Below are 24,074 nucleotides of genomic sequence, written 5' to 3'. Positions count from 1 at the left end.
GAAATTTTATAGATAAAATTTACTTTCTGGGCATTTGTGTCTGTACAGGGTACTGCTAAACTCTTGATGTAATAACACCAAGAAAGACTGCATGGAAGTGTAATGATACAACACTTGAACTACCTTGACAAGGCAATTTCAAGTATTAGGGACCCTTGATTTAATGGCAAAATCAACAAATAAAGCAAAAATAAAGCAGTAGCACTCTAAACAATTAATTGAAGAGCAACACAGTAAAATAAATCTCTTATCTGCCAAGGATGTCACAGGATTAACTCAGGACACCCTCTGAGAGTGGTGGAATGCCGAGCAGATAGGAGCTCTTGGAAGATTAGCAATACGCAATTTGTAGTAAGGGAGGTTTACTCAGCCAAAGTACTGGTTTGCTGGGTTGGCACTTAGTATTGTGGACATATGGAGAACAATGGTTGGAAAAGTACTTAAATAGGTTACACAACAGACAATAGCAATAAAAGAGGGGAGGGGGGTACTTTGGAAGTCAGATTACCATAAGCCAGTGACACAGCCTTTTAAAACCCTGACAAGTAAGGGGTGGGAGGGTTGAAAAAAATCAAACTGGAGCTTAAGTCCTGCGGTTAGAATTTCAGAAACTTTTAGCTTAATGTCTCAATGGGGAGTGGGACAGACTCAAAGAACAGGGGGATACAGTAGCAAAGTAAAGAGAAAGGCACTGGAATACAATGTTAAGCAGGAATATACAGCTATAAAAAGTGCTGAAGAACAAATCCTGGAACAGAATTCACAATAGTGCCACTACTGCACTCTACCACAAATTAAGACACCAAAACTATGGCAATGCAACTTTAAGCAGGTATATACAACTATACAAAGTAATGAAGCACAAATCCTGGAGCAGAATTTACAATACTGACACTACTGCAATTCTACCACAGACTAAGGCACCAGACTATGCAGAAATGCTGTAATAAATGACTAAATGAGGCTCAAATCTGGTAGTAGATCAAAGTCCTGCCACAACTATGAAAGAAGCTACAAGACTGAGGCCTCAGACTGGGTTCAACAAACAAAAAGTTAACATTTACATGTAATTCTTCTTACAGAAATAAAAGTGCAGTATAATGTATAAATAATGCTAAAATCTTGCAGTAATATACAATGTTGACACAACTGCAAATGAAGATACAAAATGAAGGTCCCAGAAGCAACTGAAATGTATGCAAACAGATAACGTTTTTGGCTAAGCCATGGACAAATAACAGAAAAGTACAAACAAGTTTCACCACACAGGTCACTATAAATAAAATGCTTTTTTTCCCTACCCTTTTGATGAAAAGCTTGCATCTCACATTGCAGAAACTTGGTTTAGAAGTACAGAAAGCACTCGCTCCAAACCAGGGTTTTGTGTCTGTTATGCCTTTCAGCCTATTGGTAACTGAGGTGGAATGCCCATATTTATTCAAAACCACATGGCTTCCAGGCAGATCTCTATAGACTAAAAACTTAACTGATTGCAATCCAAATTACACTAAATATACACCTATTAGATCATAACATGTTACTACACCTCCTATATGCTCCCAGAAAACCATTTTAGGTTCTTAAATACTATGGATAAACTTATAATCAACAGTAATTCTATTATTCTAGGAGGTTTTAATTGTCTGAAGATAAACTCAATACACCTGCACCTCAGCTGTAGGTTATGCCCCCAAAATTCCTTGATTTCTTAAATAAAAAACTATATTCAGTGGAACCAACTAGAAGACAAATATTCTTTACCTGGTCTTTACCAACATGGCATTGATATTAACTATGATATTAACTATCCCATGATACTCCCTTTACCAGTTAAATCCAGTCCCAAACTAGTAACAATTTCCTTCAAAACATCCAATTAGTTAGATGCAAATATAAAAAAGTTCAAGAATGTCAAACATACAAACCTTCTACAATGCTTTGATGCAATGTATAAATTTAAGTTTAAGTGTATTACTCAAGATGCTGACTCACATAGAAGTTATCCAAACAAATTCTATGCTCACCTGAATAAATGCATTGAACTAGCAGTCCCTACTAGATCTAAAAAAATGGGAAGTTTAAAAATAAACCTGGCAGTCTGTACCAGATCTAAAAAAATGGGAAGTTCAAAAGTAAACCAGTCTAGTAGTCCACATGTATAAATAAGAAATACAAAAAAAAGATAAAAATCTTGGGGAAAGCTCAAGTAACAGGGAGAGACTAGGATTTTGGATGCAGACCTTTAAGGAAAACAGTAATAGCATACGGAATAGTATACTCATAAAGTAGCAGACCGTATTCTAAGAACTAAGCCAATACGGGAATGGAAAAAGGAGATTCTGCCAATAGAAATGACTGCAATTAGGGATACAGGCAATATGCAAGGGGGGATATATTGGAGAAAATTGACAAAGGAACCAAGGTATTGAAGCAAATAACTAGAGAAAAAAGTAATAGACTGGGAAGACACCTAGAACTTATTTGGTCTGCAGGTTTGAAATTGACTTCCATATCCAGGATTGATATCAGAGTATGGCAAACAAAAATAAACAGGGGCGCCTAATAAAAGACTAGCACTGATATAGTTTTTGGTAGAATCTACAACAGAAGTTGCTGTTAAGAAAGGAATAATTAGTAGAGCATATAAAATATTGCATGATAACTATAAGAATCAATCAGAGGAGGTTGGGAATGATTGGGAAGAGAGATTGGATAAACAATTCACAAAGAAAGTATGGGGGTATATGTGTGTGTCTCCCAAGTAAGCAGAAGAATCTAAAAGATTTGGGATATTTGCCTGTAAGTGTTTGCATTGGTGTTTTTGTACTCCAAGCAGGCTCAAAGGAATTTTTACTAAGGTGGACATTGTGTTGGAAGTGTGATGTAAAAGAGAGAGGTGGCTGTGAATGGCTTTTCTGTGTATTTAGTGAGTTGGCAATCAGAGATGCTGGGTGAGCAAATTGGAATAACTAGGGAAATTATTTTTTTTTCAGCTATGATAACAGAATAGGAATTGCCTAGACATAGCAAGGCTTTGCTGAGTCTTAATTATTATGGCTGCCAGGAAGGCGATTACTGGAAAATGGAAATCAAAGTCTAAACCAAATTTAATAGAAGTAACCAAGATAAAACAACTGGAACTGGGATATTTGGAAAAGGGTAGGAGCAAATTAGATATTAAAAAATGGGAAATGTTGGACCAATACGTGCAGGGGAGGAATGAGGTTTAAAAGAAGGCAGGATATGAATGAGATATTTAATGGTTGCTTGACAATGGCTGGGTATATTAAAAGTGATGTATAATGTTTGCAGCTACAGTATTGTTGGTACGGTTTCTATGGTATAATGTCTGCAACTTGAGATTGTGTTGTTATGTTTTATATTCATTTATATAAATGTAAGATTGCCTAGGTCATACATGAAAATGTAATAAAGACATGTTTTGTTTAAAAAAAAAAAGAACAGTCTGGAGGGGCTGTCATTCAGGCAGCCAGACTGGTAAAAAAAATCTTCCTAAACTATATCACAAAACAAAAAAACCTTAAAGGAAGGTTAACCTTAAAAGACTATTGATAGAACTAAATAGGTTGATAGGCTTATAGGTACTTACTAGGCTACAGTCTGTAAGGATCTTAAAAGATGCCTAGCCTTACATTCCCATGGTACTTTTCTAGCGCTTATATTTCTGTGTGAATAACCCAGAGTGGGCAGGACAAGATTTTGAGGGACATTCACTTGTCACTCATTTCCATGAGGAGCATGGGTGCTAAGCCATGTGTGAATTTATGGTTTCTAATCCAGTAATCCAAATTTAATTTGGATGGAGGAAAAGTAGTTCTTTGCTTTATGCAGAGTGGGAGTCAGTTTCATAAAGTGATATTCTCTGTGATATACATCTATCCCTCCATCAAGCTCTATTTATGTTGCAAAAGAGAATGGGATCCCTTGATTGGATCACATTCAGAAGATCAACTCAACAGAAAGTAGAACTTCCTATGATCAAATTTCCAAAAAGTTGAACTATGGAAAGCAACAAAAATCTATGTTTTTGAATGGGGGCAATCCCCACTGCATCCCCCACACCCACTGTTCACTATATATACCAACTCTGAGATTGCACTACAGTGAGGAAAGGGATAAATTCCTCAATCCCCACTGTACTGTGATCTCCAATCAAAAGCTTTGACATTTTGGAAAGTTGATCACATGGTCTCGACCATATGAAGTTTGATTTTCCCTTGAATTGATTTTCTGAATGGGACACCTTGATCAGGTGTTTCTACTACCTTTACATTTTTAAATGTGCAATTGCTCTAAGCATGGGGTCTGTTATGGATCTATACACAAGGCATGGAAAAACACCATTAGGAAAATAAAGGAATCCCAAATTTGCCTAGCATCAGAAGTTAAAGACAATTGCAAATCTTTTTTTACATTAAGAAACTAAGGAATAACACCTACCATTACTCAGAACTTATCCAATATAGCACTACCAACTCAGATCCAGTAGATGTTGCCAACTTACTAGCTAACAAATTCAGCGCATATTTCACCCCAGAAACAGCTATACAAAGTCCAAATATCCAATGGAATCTCAAATTGCCCCTCATAACCAAAGAATGCTTGCTAAATTTATTTTCCAAAATTAAAAATGCACTATCCATGGGATCTGATAATATAGCTGGTTGCTTGATAAACAGTAAAAAAAATGCCTAGTGGACAAAGATGGACTCACCACTGATCCTGGAAACTGCAGAACCATTAGGCTGATTAGTCTTATCTGGAAGGGCATGGAAAGTATATCCGACCTAGTTAACTATGATGTCAAAAATTTTACTTTTTGGTGGTCTGTTTTGGTGTCACTACAGTGCCTTTCTTAGTTTTATTGAGTTGGTTGGCACTATTGTGCTCTTGGCTCTTTATTTTCCAGTTTTTTTTTTTTTTTTGGTGATATCAAAAATTCTTTATAAGGCTTAAGCCCAGTATTTCAGCCTGACTAATGAATCTGGTCAACTTCCTTGATAGTGTAACTCAAGCCATGGATAGAAGCCATGCTGCCCATACAGCAATTTCAACCTGGGCAAGGCTTCTGACCCCCCCCAAAACATATACTAATATAATAAATAAGGTGAACAAGTTCCAAATTAGCCCATATGTAGTTGCGTGGATGGCAAATTGGTTGAGGGATACCCATTTTGTAAGGATAGCAGGAGCATCCTCAAATCTCCAAATTACAAATGGGAATCTCTGGCTAACCGAGTTTGCCGATAACTACAAATGTGGTGCCAGCCCCCATTGATACACAGATGCTTCATTCATCAAGAGTTAGCATGTCAACAACTGATGTTCAAGAAACAGGTTAGAACTAAATACTATAGAGTACAAAATCATTCTATTTGGTAAACAAACACGTTATCCATTTTATCATATAGTCAACGACACCTTGCTTCAAAATAAATGTGCGGTGAGAGACCTTGGAACATGGGCAAATAATTCCGTTGTCTTTGACCAGCAAGTTGCAACAGTGGTTAGGAAATATTTTGACCTGCTGCAGCTGATTACAAAAGGTATTTCATCCGGATCCAAGGAAATTCTTACCTCTCTGAATTCAGTACTGCTAAGACAGATTATTGAATATGGTACTCCTTTTGGGATGCATCTCACTACACATATCAAACAAATGGAAAGATTCCAGAGGTTTCTAACATAGTTATCTTTTTCTCTTTTTTTGGCTTGCATAATACTACACATTCCTTCACTATTGCTTTCTCAACTTTTGTTTTAAGCAACTGTGATGCAATATGCAAATTTAGCAAAATAATAAATATTACAGTATCTTGAAATTCAGGTCTGCAGGCTTTAGAAGCAAATTACATAATTCATTAAAATGGTAACATGAATTTTTCATAAGGTTTAATCAACCAAGAATTTCAAACTTACTTGAGTCTGCCTGCTCTGAAATAAACTCATGCCTTCTGAGGGAGGGAGGTCTAACCAGCTGAGAAATGCTGGACTATAGACATTTATTCAATGCTTAAATAGGCAGGATTTCTGAAAGTACAGCAATGTATTAATCATGTTTGGAAAACATCAGGAATATAAAATCAGCATTCGGCATGATTTTTTTAATTTGTCTTCAGTTTGTTATATGTGATATCACATTTTCATTTTTAACTTGATGGTATTTATTATTTATTGTTATTTTCAGTGTGAAACTGTCTCAAAACTCAGCGATTCTCCTTTTTTATATATTTTAACATCTTTATCATGCAAGTAACCACTTACTGTATATATGTCATGTTTTATTGTCAATGTGTTTATAAGAATGCATGGCATCTGCTCTCATATTTCTTTGCCTTTCAGAGCTGAGTGACTTAGTGGGCTAATGTACTGTAATGTGGTTGACAGGGTCCCAGGTTCAAGAGTTGGTAGCGGTAATTATGGGGTTGGGAGGTTGGCCTAATTGTTAAGGAGTTTGCCTTACAAACACAAGGTGTTGGGTTTGAGTCTTACAAGGGATAATTGGCTAGGCCTAAAATGGCTCACAAGGGCAATTAGTCTAGTACTAATCTATGAACCTTTTCAGTCACATTGTTACTTGGACACAGGAAGTTATTCTTTCAAAGATATTGAGATGATATTTACTGCATTGCTAGATTTGCACATTGTGTCTCAGATTCACAATTTATGTGCATTTATAATTGTGTCTACAAGCAGTGGACTACCAATTATAAGTAGGTCGCATAGTAGTCTTTATCAATATCAGGCATACTTGAAGAATGACCCTGTTATCATTGCTACAGAGGAAAGTAGTTCTGTTCAAACCAGGCAAACCAGATCTAAGCAAAATGAACAAATGTGCCTTTTTTCTGGTCATACCTACAACCTCCTCTGCTTACCTTAAGTTCTTTGAGACGTTCCTCAGCCTCATTGAGATCCAGGCCTCCTCGGGACACCAGCATCTGTTGAATTGTAAGGATGACATCACTCGCCATTGTGACATCTCCACATACATATATATGACCATTACCCCCCTGAATAATATGAATGACTTCATCTGTAAGCGTGTTTCTCAGAATATCTTGTACATATGTCTGTGAAATAAAAGAAACAAAAAGCAAACATTTTAAAGACCAGTTTATGTGCAATGAGGATAACATTTAGGTGTGATCATTGCTTATTAAAACTATAGAAATCAGCTTTATTATCTGGCACATTAGTGAATGTTTGGTGTTCTCCTGAGAAGTAAGATTGCATTTTTTTGTGCAAATACACTAGACTTGCAACCTGGGCATAAAGACAGCAAAGGCCCAACTCTTTGTTAAAATAGTTATCAGTATGAATCTTAAGTACCCAAATGACTCCAGGCCAAGTGATGTGACTGCTCATTAAGAAAACTGTATGCACTAACACAGGGAGGATGTAGACTCAACACATACACACACACACACACACACACACACACACACACACACACACACACACACACACACACACACACACACACACACACACACACACATATATATATATATATATATATATTGCCTTGCAGACTTCTATCTCATTTGCTCTTTAAATTTTTGGAATACAAAAATATAAGTTATGCTAACAGAAGTTGTTTTATGTGATGCTCGGTGTTCAGTATATGAAAAAAAAACATAATGCTAACTGGCAAACTAGATTGTTTATACCATGGTGGTGATCAGTACAAGAAAAAAAAAATACAGATTAGTTATATTGTCTGGCAGAATGCAATTCAGCCTGGCCACCAGGCTCTGAGTATTCTAGATTAGTACAGGTAAGTTCTTCAGTACATTTAAAGTCTTCCAGCAAGTTCTAGTGCAAGTTATTTTTCTGCACAACTCCTACGAATGAAATGGCTCATGCAGTTGTGAAACAACAGTGTTGATTTTCGGGGTATCGTTTCATTTCAAATATTTATTTTATTAAGCACCTTTGTTGCTCCATTGAAAACTATGAGTAGCAGTAGTGCTCATAGCAAGAAAGATGTATTTAATTACTCTCCTGCTGTCTTTGAGTTCTGGTGTTCTCAAGGCTAGCATAAATTACAGTCTCTCTGATGAAAAATAATATAGCTTATTAATGCTGACTAACCACTATGATATATAATTTTTACTTTGAAATAAGCTAACATAGAGATGCTTTAATTTTCCTTTGAAATTATACGTGCAAAAGGGAAGGATTAATTAGATTTTACTCTTCTTTCCCTTCAGAAATTACTCTATCATTATGTTCAAATCTTGATTTATGATTATGGCAATGTTTAATCTAATTAATACTTTTTTACCCACATATACTGGTGCTGTGGTAGCATTGTCGCCTCACAGCAAGACGTTGTCGTGTTCGATTCTCAGCTAGAGTGTCTTCTTTGTGGAGGCATGCGTGAATGGGCGTGCCTTCATTGAAGGCTGTGCGTCAGGGCTGGTAACTCGGCACATAAAAATCCACTACCAAAAATTAGCGGACCGGAGTTCCGCTGTGGCGACCCCTAACCGGGATAAGCCGAAAGACACAACAACATACTAATTTTGTTTGAATTTATCTGTATATTTCTGTCTTATCAGTATATGCTCAAGTATACAGAGGTTAGTGAAATCACAGAACTCATTTGCAGCGCCCTAATAAGACTTACTTGAGTCACAGGGGATAGAACCACAATGTTTTCAAAGGATGTCTTTTTCCATCATATTTTTTCCACTGGTTAATTTAAGAAAGGATGCTTTATTTATAACCACGTTTGCATTTACTCATAGATTAGGAATAATTGTTTCACAATGTATGCTAATTATGCAGAGTGCAACTATGGGTAGGAAGCAGGAAAGTGCTAACTTTGTCAATATATATCTAACATATAGGTTCATAGGTTCATAGGACATTACTAGGTAATGGCTCAAGAGCCGTTACAAACATAGCTAGTTTTACCCAGATTTTACCCAATTTCTATCCTTAGGGGAAAGATAACAAGGGTCGGCAAGCAGGGTTTTGACAATTTTTACAGACTGCCTCTGTCCATAAGGGACATTAGTACTACCTCAGGAATGAATTTGCTATCTCCCATCCATTGGTACAGACTGCACTTGAACATGGTCAGGGAAGGGCTCTGCTTCATGTGACTAGAAAGCCTATTGCAGAGAAGGGACAATCTGTGGGACAAATATCTGTTTCTCCAGTATGATCTATTCATGTCAGAGACTAGGTTTAGATCTTTAGAGCGGGTAACCCTTTTGCAGTTAGTTTTGTAAATATGCAACATTTCCATCAGGGCTGTTTCAAAGACTTAAATGAACCACGCAACCCAAAAGGGAATACACTTGTAAAAATCAAAAGGAATATGGACTGCACCGACTGCTGTTTATTGACAAAGCTCAAAACAACCTCCAAAATACTAAGCGCTTTCACCATATGTAAATCAATGGCTTCTTCAGAGTACAAGGAGCATTACATCACAAACACTTATAAATACTTACACATTCAAATGTACCTATCATATACCTTCATTAATTAAATATGTTAATTAAGCCAATACATTTCAAATATATAAAAAATGTTTAAAATATATTACCTAAAACTAATATATAAATAAAATGACAATAAAATGAATCAATCAAATTAGATAAATGCACATTGTGGGGCCAACCTATTACATTCATCTTTTGACTAGATGTTGTTTGTATAATGTTGTCAAAATATATATACAGTACCTACTTAGAATAAATACCTCAAACAATACACACAAACGCTATCTATATAACATTAAATAGCCATAGCTATATTATATCGAATTTGACTCCTCTGAGAAATCAAAGTCAAGGGTCACCATCCTTGCTGCCCTGACAAGCTGACCTTTAATGACTGCTCTCTTCTTATGGTAAGGGTGGGAGCTTGTGTAGTGCAAAAAGACATTTAAGTATGTGGGTTTCCTGAACATCTTAGATGTAAATCTCCTATTACACCTATCCTTAGTCAATTCAACATCTAGGTAGGCATTTTTTTCTTTTTGAAAATCACAACTGAACTCCAAAAGCTAGTAGACCCTGAGATATAATGTACAAAGTCTAATGCCGTAGTTTTATCACCTTTCCACATGATGAAAATGTCATCCAAATAATGGGTGTACCACACAGCTCCCTAAATAAAAAGTTTTTCTCCCAGTGGGCCATTACAATGTACACAAAAGTGACTCCACAGGGCGAGCCCATGGCCACACCCATCTTCTGCAAATAATATTCTTTATTAAATATAAAGAAATTATTGCTTAGTACTAAATCCAATAGATAGTCAATAAGATTGATAGTTACACCATCCATGCCTTTATCCAACAAAAATTCCCTCACCCAATTCCTCCCTATATCTTGGGGAATGGATGTATATAAATCTTGAACATCAATTGTTAAAAAATTAACTTGTCCTTGAGGTAAACACTTTAACCATTATGCCAGCCCACAATCTCTGTTCATTTTGTACACAAGACATTGTCAATTACTTGGAAGATTTTGGGATTGGCAGGTCACAATGTCTGTGTTATAGGCGTTTGAGCCTGACTTAGTTCATACTTTCCTTTGGATATTTTGTTGTTGTGGTCCTTCTTCATTGCCTGTTTATGATGACAGCATACATTTGATTTTCTGCTATTAAAAGGAGGATGACATAGTAGGCGAAATGTACGAGTTCTGGTTTGGTTGATCATAAGACATTCTGAGGTACAGGTGAGGCATTTATGAGAGTTGTCTTCAGAATCTTTGCATACATTGTGGTGAGTATCCATCTCTTTGCTGGACATCCTTGTTTCCTCTTGCCTTCCTCATGTCTCTGCCAAATCTTCTGCTTTCCCGCACATGCATCCAAACCATTGTAGTTTGTTCTCTTTGAGTTTTTCTTCAATTGGAGCTACTTCAGCTTCTGCTCTGGTGTCATCATTTCTTCATATGTCCAACAGTACATATCCTGATACCCATCTCAGGCACATCATCTCTACCACCTCAAACATCCTCAACTACTCCGACTTCACTGCCCAAGTTTCTGTCCCACCAAGAAGTACTGTTTGTGCCACTGTTTTCTACACTTTATTTTTCTTTTCTTTGTCATCCTTCTGTCACACATTACTCTTGATACTGTGTGGCATTGGGTATAAGCCCCAGTGATTACAGCTTAGATTGTTCATTCAGATTTCCCTTTTCATCTACAACCCTTTCCAGGCACTTGAAGCTGTTAGCCTTTTCTACTATATTACCCTTTTATCTCAGTTCTTCTCATTTTCCCCATTTGCTGCCATTACAACTCTCTTATCTGTACTCTGTTTCATCCCATGTGCTGTTAGTTTTACATTTCATTCCCCTAACCTTTACTGAAGTTCTTGCTCACAGTCTCCTTGTAAAGCCACATTGTCTGCATACAACAGCTTTATTAATCAGACCCCACTGACCGGTCTGATAAAGTAGTCCATCTGTAATGTAAAGGTACCTCAAAAGGAATGCTTAATTTAGAGGAAAATACAAGTATCAGGAATACAACTAAGTTAAGAATAGTTTTATCAAAACACAATATAAAATAACTGGGTACATTCTGTCAGAAATGATATCCACAGGCTTGTTTCTTCTTGATCTGTGAAAAGTTTTATTTCAACAGAAAAAAACATCCAAGTAGGCATAAGATGAATGTTGTCACCCAACTCAGTTTATTTTGCTGAAACTGCTTATAATGTTACTGTGTACTTGTTTTTTTTATAAATATTATTATCGTCTGTATATTTTCTTTCTGTAACAAGGGTATGACTAAAAAGGGGTCTATAGGCAGATGGATAGATACAGACACAGATATCTTTGTTATTTACTCACAGGAGCTTAGTTTAAGATATTACTTTACCCTACACATTTCAGCCAACCCATTAAAAGGCCATATGTATCATAATGTTTGGTAACTGCACTACTGAGAAGCAGCCCATAGACTGAAACTGAAATCTCTAGTTATCAATCAACCGCACAGATCACCCAATAAAACACATACTTAAAAGATTTTACAAAGGATCAAGTCTCATGCACACCATACCCGTGCACTAATTTTGAGATCACAGAAAAGTGAGAAAAGTGAAACAGTTGCTGCTATATAAAAAAATGACTGATTCCTCTTATCCATGCTTACATGATTTCCAGCTAAGCAAACAAACAGTAAAATAGTATTACTCACTGAGTACAGTATGCTCTAACTGGCAGTACATGGCTAATAGGACATTCAGATTAGTGGGAGCCAGTCAAGCAGAATTTGTTAGTCACATGAATGAGTTGGAGGAAACTTGAGCATCCAAATAAAACCAACCTGGACAGTATCCAAAAAAAAAAAAAGAACACATAAACTAGTAGAGGTTAGGACTGAACTTTTGAGATGTGAAGAAAGAAACTTAATGACAAAGCCACATGGACAGCATTTTATTTGTTAATATTTAGTGTCAGCAAATGGATACAAGTTTCCCAATCAGTATTCTCCCTATCCATGGTGGATAACATTATCAAACACATTCTTCATATTGCATCTCCATGAATTCACATAGTTCAGTTCCTAGTTTGAACCAAATCATCAGACACAATAAATTAATCCATGACAGGAGGTGTTAAATTAAAAAAATGCATTTCTTGCACCATTAGGAACTTAAGATATGAGTATCTTTAATTTATAAAAAAAATGTAATGTCCAGTGTCCTACCTTGGAAACACCTGGTTCTCTGGAATAAGCAGTGTAAACCTCCTTAAATACTCCTTTCTGCTTAGCTTTTATTGTTTCTTGCTTATAGATATGGTCCAATTTAGACTGCCGACAGCCAAAGACTAGGGTCATCTTTGTAGGTTCTGCACCTTTAGAAAAGATAAATATGTTAGATTACATCATTGCAAAAATTGTTTTTCAGATGCTGTTTCATCATTATAGGAGTCACCAGTTCTGTTTAAGTCATTCCCATCTCACTAAAACATATCTGTGTGTTAGACTGAAACCACAGAAAACTGGGATGGGATTAAGTAAATTTCTCATTATCCCCCTTATTGTGCAATTTTGGAAGTAGTATATGTAGAGAAGTGGAGGTGTAGTGGGGGTATAAGGGGGACTTGTCCTCCTGTGAAAAATGTTGTTTTGCTGTTTTGTGTTATTTTTTCTGGCTTTTAATGGTTTAAGTTTAATGTTCTTTTTTCCAAGCAATACGTTTCCTTGGAATGTATTTCTGATGCTTGGGTATAGAACTATATAGATAACCATATCCATGTTTGTGTGTGTATATATACATATACATATATATATATATATATATATATATATATATATATATATATATACATATATATATATATATATATATATATACATATCTACTATATATATCTACTTCAGTAGATTGAATTAACAGAAGACTGAAATTTAAATCAACGAGATGAGAAGAACAAACATTTACAACAGCGAATGTTTACTATTTCGAAACTACGAAGAACGAAACACCAAATTTGCATGTCACACACCACCTGGAGCTTCTGAATGGAGATTGCAGTGCAATGAGAAAAACAGCCTCTCCATTTAAACACTTGATTTAACATATCTACACACATATACACACACACAGACACACACATACACACACACACACACACACACACACACACACACACACACACACACACACACACACACACACACACACACACACACACACATTATTTTTTCTTTTACTGGGAAAGTATATCTGGGCACAACCCCTTTTCACCTGAGGCCTAGACAGGAAAACTGTATGTTTACACATTGCATTAGACATACAGACATTGTTTAACATTTTACAAAAAATTATCATGAAGTTTCATGTATTTCAGACGTTTACATTCAGAATTAAACTAATAAGCACATTATAGTATGAAAAGTTGTTGCAACAGTTTAACACCAGTCATAAAAAAAGATATGACAGCCTAATAAATTCCATAGTGTACAGAATACGACTGAGTGTGATGCAGGAGTTTGTCTTAAGCATATCACAAGCCATAGATTTGCAATCATGTTTAGTAGTGACATCTGCAGAACTTTAAAAAAATGATGGATGAATGGATACTGTATCATTACAAATCCAAAAACTAAGCCTGACTCACACTTGCATCCTATTGTACCAACTCAGATTTAAAATCAGATGGATTAGTAAAATAATAGTCCTGTATATATTTCTGCAGCCATTTGGAACTGGCTTAAGTACAAACATCTAAACTTATTTATATAACACCTGCAATTTAGTAAAAAGAATAAAGGTTATGTAATCACCATAATGTTGCATCTGTATTGTCGAATTTTCATCTCTCCTCACATATGGGTTCAGATCTGAATTCTCGGATCTGACTCGGCTGTTAACAAGCTTGTGGCAGCCAAAAGGCTCTTGGGTACCTCCCTCTTCCGCATAATGCATCTCTCCCCATTACCTCAGATCTTCTTTGCTATAATTATATTAGCAGGAAGAGAAGGGATAGTATTTAACAAACAAAAGAGCCTTAAGTGAAGCAGTTTTTGGAGTCTAATGAAATTTAATCTAACCCTAGAAATCATTTTCCCGTTCAACCAGGAATCCAAGGATGGGGTCAAGGAGTGGGACTGTGAGGAGAGATGAAAAATCGACAATACAGATGGAACGTTATGGTGACATAACTTCTTTATCTGATATTGACAGTTTTTCATCTCCTCCTCACATGAGGGACAGAGTCCCCAGCTACCTTTATCCTGGGAGGACTTACAGGAGAATTTTCCTAAGGCATATAGAGAGTTGTATGAGAGATTGGACACTAAAGAGGGAGAAAAGGACCTGTACCGATTGGCTAGACAGAGGGACAGAGCTGGGAAAGATATGAAGCAGGTAAGGGTGATAAAGGACAGTGAGGGAAACGTACTCACAAGTGAGGAGAGTGTGTTGAATAGATGGAAAGAGTACTTTGAAGGGCTGATGAATGAAGAGAATGAGAGAGAGAGAAGGTTGGATGATGTGGAGATAGTGAATCAGGAAGTGAAGCAGATTAGCAAGGAGGAAGTAAGGACAGCTATGAAGAGGATGAAGAATGAAAAGGCTGTTGGCCCAGATGACATACCAGTGGAAGCATGGAGGTGCTTAAGAGAAATGGCAGTGGAATTTTTAACCAGATTGTTTAATGAAATTTTGGAAAGTCAGAGGATGTCTGAGGAGTGGAGAAAAAGTGTTTTGGTACCTATCTTTAAGAATAAGGGTGATGTGCAGAGCTGCAGTAACTACAGAGGGATAAAATTGATCAGTCACAGCTTGAAGTTATGGGAAAGAGTAGTGGAAGCTAGGTTAAGAAGGGGGACGATGATTAGTGATCAGCAGTATGGTTTCATGCCAGGAAAGAGCACTACAGATGCAATATTTGCTCTGAGAGTGTTGTTGGAGAAATACAGAGGTCAGAAGGAGTTGCATTGTGTCTTTGTGGACTTAGAGAAAGCATATTACAGGGTGCCTAGAGTTGTGGTATTGTATGAGGAAGTCGGGAGTGGCGGAGAAGTATGTAAGAGTGGTACAGGATATGTACAAGGGTAGTGTGACATTGGTGAGGACTGCAGTGGGAGTGACAGATACATTTAAGGTGGAGGTGGGATTACATCAAGGATCAGCTCTGAGCCCTTTCTTATTTGCAGTGGTGATGGACAGGTTGACAGATGAGATTAGACAGGAGGCCCCGTGGACTATGATGTTTGCAGATGACATTGTGATATGTAGTGAGAGTAGGGACCAGGTTGAGGAGACCCTGGAGAGGTGGAGATATGCTTTAGAGGGGAGAGGAATGAAGGTCAGCAGGGCTAAAACAGAGTATGTGTGTGTAAATGAAAGGGAGGGTAGAGGAATGGTGAGGATGCAGGGAGTAGAGTTGGTAAAGGTGGATGAATTTAAGTACTTGGGATCAACAGTTCAGAGTAATGGTGAGTGTGGAAGAGAGGTGAAGAAGAGAGTACAGGCAGGGTGGAATGGGTGGAGAAGAGTGTCAGGAGTGATTTGTGACAGACGGGTACCAATAAGAGTGAAAGGGAAGGTCTACAAGAGGGTAGTGAGACCAGCTATGTTATATGGGTTGGAGACGGTAGCATTGTCGAAAAGGCAGGAGTCAGAGCTGGATGTGGCAGAGTTAAAGATGTTAAGATTTGCACTGGGTGTGACTTGGATGGACAGGATTAGGAATCAGTATATTAGAGGGTCAGCTCAGGTTGGACAGTTTGGAGACAAAGCAAGAGAGGCGAGATTGCGTTGGTTTGGACATGTGCTGAGGAGGGATGCTGGGTATATTGGGAAAAGCATGCTAAGGATGGAGCTGCCAGGTAAGAGGAAAAAAGGAGGGCCTAAGATGAGGTTTATGGATATGGTGAGAGGGGACATGCATGCGGTCGGTGTGAAAGAGCATGATGCAGAGGACAGGAATAAATGGAAACAGATGATCCGCTGTGGCGATCCCTAACGGGAACAGCTGAAAGAAGATGATGACGATGTTCCTGAGAACCATCGCGCCAAAGGAAGCCCTTCCCCTGGAGACCAAATCCAATTTGTAACAACTTATACATTCTTCAGAATTGTTTCTGCAGTCTTCTGGAAAATATCATCCAAGGAAGCACTGGTCTGGAAGACCGCAGAAGTAGCCATTGTTCTAGTAGAATGAGGCCGAATGGACTTAACAGGCTTCATGCCTTTCAAAGTGTTAATAAAGGAAATACAATTAGAAAGCCACTTTGATAAGGTAACTTTGGTAACTGGAAGGCCTTTCCTAGGTCCTGCAGATGCAATGAACAGTTGTTTTGTTCTCTGAAACTCTTTGGTTCTGTGTAAGTAGAAACGTACCTGCCTATGAAAATCCAACAGATGCAGAACATATTCACCCTTATAATTAAAATTAGGGAAGAAAACTGGCAAATGTGTAGTCTGATTAATATTTGTTTGAGAAACAACTTTGGGAAAGAAAGAAGGGTTGGTATGCAAAGAGACTCTGTCTTTATGAAAAACAAAATATGGAGGCTGAGAAGACAGCACATGAAGTTCTGATATCTGTCTCACTGATGTGATAGGTACCAAGAACTCAGAAGAGAATCTTCCAAGAAAGATACTTAACATCACAAGTTGTTGCAGGCCTGAAGGGAGGTTGAGTAATAAGATGCAGAACCAGATTTAAATCCCAAGGGGCGAAGGGTCCTTGTATGGAGGTTTTAAGAATGTGGTCCCTTTTAAGAAGGCTTTGCAAAGTTTCTGGGAATTCAAGGACAAGTTATTAAATCGCAAATTAAAGGGGCGGCACAGTGGTGCAGCGGTTAACATTGTCACCTCACAGCAAGAGGTTCTCCGGTTCGATTCTCGGCTGGGGTGCCTTCTGTGTGGAGTTTGCATGTTCTCCCTGTGTTCGCATGGGTTTCCTCCGGGTACTCTGGTTTCTTCCCACATTCCAAAGACATGCATCTGGAGCATTTCTCCCCAGGCCTCCACTGAAAACAGGCTCTGTGGAACCTAGTTGGACTTTCCCGGTCAACAAATGTTAAATAAATAAATAAAAAAAATCCAGTATAAAAATTTGAAATGGCTGCTAACTGGACTTTAATAGTAGATGGCATTGCTCTGTTATTGAAAAGGTGAGCTAGAAATTCCAGAATGAAATGAACAAGAGCCATGATGGGATCCATATTGTGTTTTTGTGCCCAGAGTACAAACCTCTTCCATTTACTCCTATACAGTTTCTGAGGAAACGGCTTATGGAAGGACATCAAGATATGACAGACTGGGGAGAAGAGTATAGTTTGTCTGGCAATCAGTGGCAGTGGAGAAACCAAGCTGTCACCTTGAGACTGTGAAGGTTGGGATGAGTCATTCCTGTGGGATGTGACAACAGGTTTGGAAAGGGATCCAGAATCCAGGGATCCTTCTGAAAATGAGGCCAAAGAAAGGGAAACCAGATTTGCTGGGGTCAATATGGTGCAATGAGGATTACTGTCCTCTACAACCTTCTGACTTTCTGAAGAAACTTGGAGATCAACAGAACAGGGGGAAAGGCATACAGAATGTATTAGAGCATCCCTCGGGGTTTGCCCCTGTGGGAGAATCAGGGTGAAGTAGTTACTGCATTTGTTGTTTAGAGGAGAAGCAAAAAGATTGCAGCAAGGCTGGCCCCATGTGTTGCAAATATTCTACACAACATTCTTGTTGAGGGACCACTCGTAGCATGAGAATTGTTCTACTCAGCTTGTCCACTATGACATTGGATTTCCCTGGAATATGCATTGCTATCACAAAGAAGTTGGATGAGATTGCTCATTGCCAAACTCTCAGCATTTCCTGACAAAGAGGGTATGATCTGGTTCCTCCTTGCTTGTTTATGTACCATACTAGCAACATTTTGTCTGATTGAGTTGCTACCATCCCTAGAGGAAGGGCAGACTGAAAGGCCTGCAATGCTAAGAGCACCACCATCATCTCTAAGACATTTATGTGGAGCTTGGCCTCATACACAGACCAAGTTCCTTGGACAGTCTTTCCCAGATAATGCCACCCCCACCCCATCTGGGAACCATCTGTGGTCACCATGGCCTGTGGTTGAGGGGGAACAAATGTTTGACCCTGAGTCACTTGTTGTGAATGAATACACCATGAGAGATCCTTTTTGTATATGTCCATTATGATCTGATGAGTCACTGGGTGATGAATTATTGACCATTGAGAGGCTAGAAGCCATAGCAAAGTTTGCATGTGAAACCTGGCCAGCGGAACCAGCACAACTGCAGCAGCCGTAGAACCCAAGGCCTGTAGAACATGACAGACAGCTATCCTTTTGCTTCTGATTAATCTTGTGGTCTGCCTTTTGATTGTTAATAATCTGGAAGGGGGTAGTTTGGCAGTCATCTGAGTGGTGCCCAGCAAGGCTCCAGTGAACTCTGTTGTTTGAGTGAGTTCCACATGAGATTTTTGATGATTTACGGTTATGCCTATTTCTAAACAAAGTTGAAGAATAGATTCTCTTACATAAACTAGTAGATGTCTGGTTGGGGTGGAAATGAGCCAGTCGTCTAAGTATGGAAACACCCAGAATCCTTGGCATCTCAGGTGAGCTGCAACCACTGCCATACATTTGGAGAACACTCTGGGGGTGGTAGTGAGACCAAAGAGAAGTGCTCTGAACTGATAATGACTGGCTCCAAATTAAAGTGTAGGTAACTTCTGGAGCACCTGTCCATTTTTATGCAGTAGTATGCATCCTGAAGATCTACTAAGCACATCCTCCTTTTCAGGGGAAAGGAAGTATGGACTGAACTGTGACCATTCAGAACTTTGCTGCATTGGACTGATTTGTTTAATTTGCTGAGATCCAGAATTGGTCTCCAGTCCTATTTTCTTTGGAACTAAAAAGAACATTGAGTAAGTTCTGAATCCTCTCTGGTCTGGGAGGACCTCTTGGATGACTCTTTTTTTTCAGCAGTTTTTGAATTTCTGAAACTGCTTGATCCCTTTGATTGGGTGGAACATCTGAGATTTTCTTGTTGAGAGGTGGTTGTCAGGAAAACGGAATTTGGTAAACCCTGGATATTATCCTCTGCACACACACACACACATCAGTAGTTTTCTTCTAACTCCACTGCAAGGATAGATGACCCCTGATTGCCTCCAGAGGTGGACAATCGGGCCTCCTTTTGGGAGTGCTGAAAAGGTTCCCTGGAACCTTGATTTTGTGGACCTCCTCTGCCATCTTCCATTGTTGTTTCCCCCTCTGCCTCTGGGGGAAAACTCTCCACATGTGTCTTAGTATGACCACATTTTTCTACTACCTCTCTGACCTTTGAGATAGGGTTTCTAAGGAGCTGCAAAACATATGCCAATGGCAGAAAGGGCCTTACCTTCCTTCTCACATTTGGAAAGCATATCCTTGTCTTTGGGGCCAAAAACAGGTCTATATCATGTTGTTGATCTCTGAAAAGTTCGAACATCATATGGTTGACACCATATGATAGAACTTTTAAAAGTTTGAACGTTTCAATGGAGATCTCCATACAGTGTTGAATGGGAAGATTTCCCTTTTCTGCACTGTAGTGCGATCTTGGAGTTGGTATATTTAAAGAGCGGGGGGTGTGAGTGGTGCAGAGGGGTAGGTTTTTTCCTTTGGTGACGTTCGAACTTTTGATTATGTAATATAGATGCCCAAAAAGTGACAGGCTGTCAAGCAGAGCACTGACGAATGAAGACTTAAAAGGTTCCTCAAAATTGCAAAGGTGCATCCAGGCATGCCTCCTCATGGAAATGCCAGAACCCGCCACTCTGCTCTTTCCTTCAGCTGCATGGGCAGTGAGCCTCATGGCAGAGTTGGCAATTGAATGTAGGGTGGCTAAATGAGAAGTTACTTTCTCTTTAGCTCCTTCAGCTACTGCTTCTTGAAGGGTATCCGAGAACTCCTTGATCAGATCCCTTTGTAACCTGGTGAAATAAGATAGATAACTCAATGACTGCAGGGCAAAGGTTGCTGAGGAAAACACATGCTTCCCACATCTATCCATCATCCTAGAATCTTTTTTAGGAGGATGGACAGTTGAACTCTCCTTAGAAAGTTTTTTCATGGTCACTGCCACCATGACAATGGCATCTACTGCAACCCCATTAGTCCAGAAAGCCTTTTCAGTTGGAGCAGGTATAATCTTATTTGTTCTCCAGGAAATAAGCTCGATGGAATCTGAGGTCTCCCACACCTGCTGTGAGATTAAATCTATGTGTTCATCAGTGGGTGGAGTCACCCAGGAGGTAGATGGGCAGGAACCAGAATCTCCAGAATCTACCCAAAGGAAACATCCTCAGGGGTGACCATGGGGAACTCTCCCCCTCAACAAGGTCGGTGTCTTCAGTGGCTGACTCCTCTGTGGAGTCCAGATGCTTCCACTTGCATTACATCTTCCTAGGACCTCCTCAATGGGATCATCTTGGGAGGTATTGGAAGACTTGGTGTAACCTGACAGGTATCCTGGCGCCTAGGTTCCCAGTATCCTTGTGGCACAAGATTGGAGGAAGAACACATGGTATCTGTCTGGGATAATGGATCTGAGGGGTCAGGTGGCTTTTTTGGTGCAGCGGCAGCCATAGCCCTCTCCAAAACCCCAAAGGCTGACCACTCCTGGAAGGATGAGGACTCTGGACCCAATAAGCCATGTTGTCGGGAAGGAGACCCACCCAGACAAGAAGACAGCTCACTCAGGGCAGAAGCTTGAGCTGAGCTCACATTCCCAAAATCCCCGAGGGGCATCAACTGCTCCGAGTATCTGGGAGACAACTGCACCTGAGGTTCACGAAGCTCACTTTGGCTCCAGAAGCTCTCCAGCTCTGAAAGGGCCAGTAATCTCTGAGCAGAAGTCTCATCCGAGGAAGAGGACAACCTACGATCTGATCTCAAAGACATCAGGCATATCAGATCTATGAGCTCTGAAACTTGCCCCAAAGTCAAAGGAGAAGAATGGGAGTGGACGGTTTAGGTAGACCTGGAGCTGAAAGGGCCAAGGTCAAGAGGCACCTAGTGATATCCTGCTGCTACAAGATCTTATGCGCCATCTGTTCCATGTCTTCTCCAGAAATACTCCTGGTCAAATGGGAGGATAAAGCAGAAGAGGATCTTGGCCGTGACAGAAAAAGGGATGGTACCCTCAAAGGAAATGGGTCAAATGAGGGAGAGTACCATGTCCAGGGTAAAGACAAAATTGGCTTTAAAGGAATAAGCATCGGAACTGACCCCAACGAATCTCACCAAATCTTGCCAGATGAGATCGGAGCCAAACCAGCCAGATTCAGTGAAGTAGTAGTCAGAGCAGAAGGCTCCGATAGAATTCAAGACTCGTAATATATGGGAGATTTTATCTTTTGGGACTTCGGCTTTGAAAACTAGATGACGTAGTGGTGCAGCGGTAGCATTGTCACCTCACAGCAAGAGGTTTCTCCAGTTCGAATCTCAGCTGGAGTGCCTTCTGTGCAGAGTCTACATGTCCTCCCTGCATTTGTGTGGGTTTCCTCCGAGTGCTCCAGTTTCCTCCCACATTACAAAGACATGCATCTGGAACATTTCTCCATGGGCCTCCTCTGAAATTTGGCTTTGTTCTAAGTCAGACTTTCCCGGTTAACAAATGTTAAATAAATAAAGTCGGTTGACACAGATGAAGGTCTTTTCTTGGCCTTGTCCAAACATTTGGAGGAGAAGGACAATGCAGGGCTCAAATTCGAGCCAATTTAGTTTTAGAAGTTGAACTTGACTTATACTTTGCTCCAGAAATAGCTTCATCAAATGATGAATATCCCTCTTAAAATGAGTTTGTTCCTTTGGTCAATTAAGGCTCTATTGTTAAAGAGTGACATATCGCACAGTCCTCCTTTAAATACAGAGAACCAAGACAATACACACATAGGGAGTGTAAATCATTAACCAGAATCTTATGCCCGCACTTCATGCACTTCTTGAAACTAGCCTGTTTCTCCTGTTTCTCTGCTGTAATAGAGGAGGAAGGGCACAACACATGCACAGACACACGCAATCAAGAAAATAGAGGAAAGTTTTTTTTTTTTTTGGGAAATAGAAGGAAGAGAGAGAGGGAGAAAAACCCACTAACTATAGTAGGCTAGAGATACCTCAAGGGTAAAAGGGGGAGAGTAACCTATCAAAAAATGGCCACTGATGGGAAGAAAAAGGAAGAAGTAAAGTTAAGCTAAATAAAGTAGCGAGCAGCACCAGAACAGACCACAAGTTCAAGAAAGGACAGACAAAAATTATACTACTGAAATCTATTGAAGTTTTAAGAAATTTGAAGTGAAAAAAGGAAAAATTACAACCTGACACTAAGAGCTAGCTGCAATGACCATGTCTTTGTAAAGCAGCAAATGAGATCTGACATGATGGGAAGAGATACATTGTGGGTAAGGGGGAGGTGCCCAAGAGCTTTTTGGTTGCCACAAGCTTGCTAACGGCCGAGTTGGATCTGAGGTTTCGGATCGGAACCCACATGTGAGGAGTAGGTGAAAAATTGACAATATCAGATCATCTTATTTGAACTTAAAGAAAAACTTAAAACAAAATGTAAATTAGACATACAACAATGCTGTTAGTAGACTAATATCCATATAGGAAAAAATTACAACAGCAGAGAGTTTGACCTCTTTTGAATGCTTATATCTAAAAATGGGTATAATGACTTACTAAATGCATCGGTCCTACTTTCAGACAAAGCCTCACACCTGCATTCACTACCATGAAGTGGGTAAATACAGAGCATTCCTACAATAAACTTCATCTGTACTATTTCAGATTTGAAGAGCAGGCATAACACTAACTGCTGAATTACGAAAAAACTTGAGAAAAAATAGACAACTGAAGATACAAAACCGAGTCAGCAGCACACAGTCCCAACACACCAAATATATCAGGAATCCGATAAAAGTAAAACCAAGAACCATTTAATTTTAAGCGCTTTTCGTTGCCAGAATGTAGCAACTTCTTCAGAAACACATACAAAATTTCAAAGAACAGTATTTAAATAATTGAATCATATCACATGATAGACACACCTCTCTCTGATGGATTTTTTTAAAAAGAAACTTCACTAAAAAAACACTTTGTTCATGAATGCATGGTAAACTAATTACAAATTTACCAAAAGACTAGATCAAAGATCTCATCAGATACAATATTAAATATTATTGATAAAAACAAGTGAAACATTGTGATCGAAAAACAATATACAACCCAACCTAAAATTCGCTCTACTAGTAGTTATTCATACACGTCTACGTATAGGTTTGAATATACTCGCAAACTTAACTGGTTAGCATTTCAGGCTTCTTAATTTCAGCAAGCAAGCAATACTGCAAGCATCATTCAATCCTGGGGCTACAAATGCATTTAGTCGGATTTGCCATGCTACTAACTGCTGAATTACAACCTGCACTGAACTAGATCTGTAAAGTACTAGGGTAGCACATACCCCTTTCAAATCCATGCAAACATGTTAGGATTGAGAGCGGCAGAACCCTCAGCTAAATCTAGGTTTGG

The 24,074-nt window shown here is 38.9% G+C and overlaps 1 protein-coding gene across 1 annotated transcript in view; it reads right to left on the bottom strand.

The window, feature by feature from the left end:
• Window positions 1-6,728: 6,728 nt before the first annotated feature.
• LOC122797801 (nitric oxide synthase, brain-like) overlaps window positions 6,729-24,074 on the bottom strand; it is a 317,433-nt gene continuing 300,087 nt past the window's right edge. The window contains exons 21-23 of the mRNA XM_044066321.1: window positions 12,721-12,869; window positions 6,900-7,094; window positions 6,729-6,785 (exon numbers count right to left, since the gene is read on the bottom strand). Coding sequence (XP_043922256.1) covers window positions 6,729-6,785; window positions 6,900-7,094; window positions 12,721-12,869 — 401 coding nt within the window. The remainder of the gene's footprint in view (window positions 6,786-6,899; window positions 7,095-12,720; window positions 12,870-24,074) is intronic.

The sequence above is a fragment of the Protopterus annectens genome, chromosome 3.part1 (assembly GCF_019279795.1).
Source record: "Protopterus annectens isolate FY-2018-M chromosome 3.part1, PAN1.0, whole genome shotgun sequence".
NCBI classification, from domain to species: domain Eukaryota; kingdom Metazoa; phylum Chordata; order Ceratodontiformes; family Protopteridae; genus Protopterus; species Protopterus annectens.
This window is presented reverse-complemented; position numbering and strand designations above follow the sequence as displayed.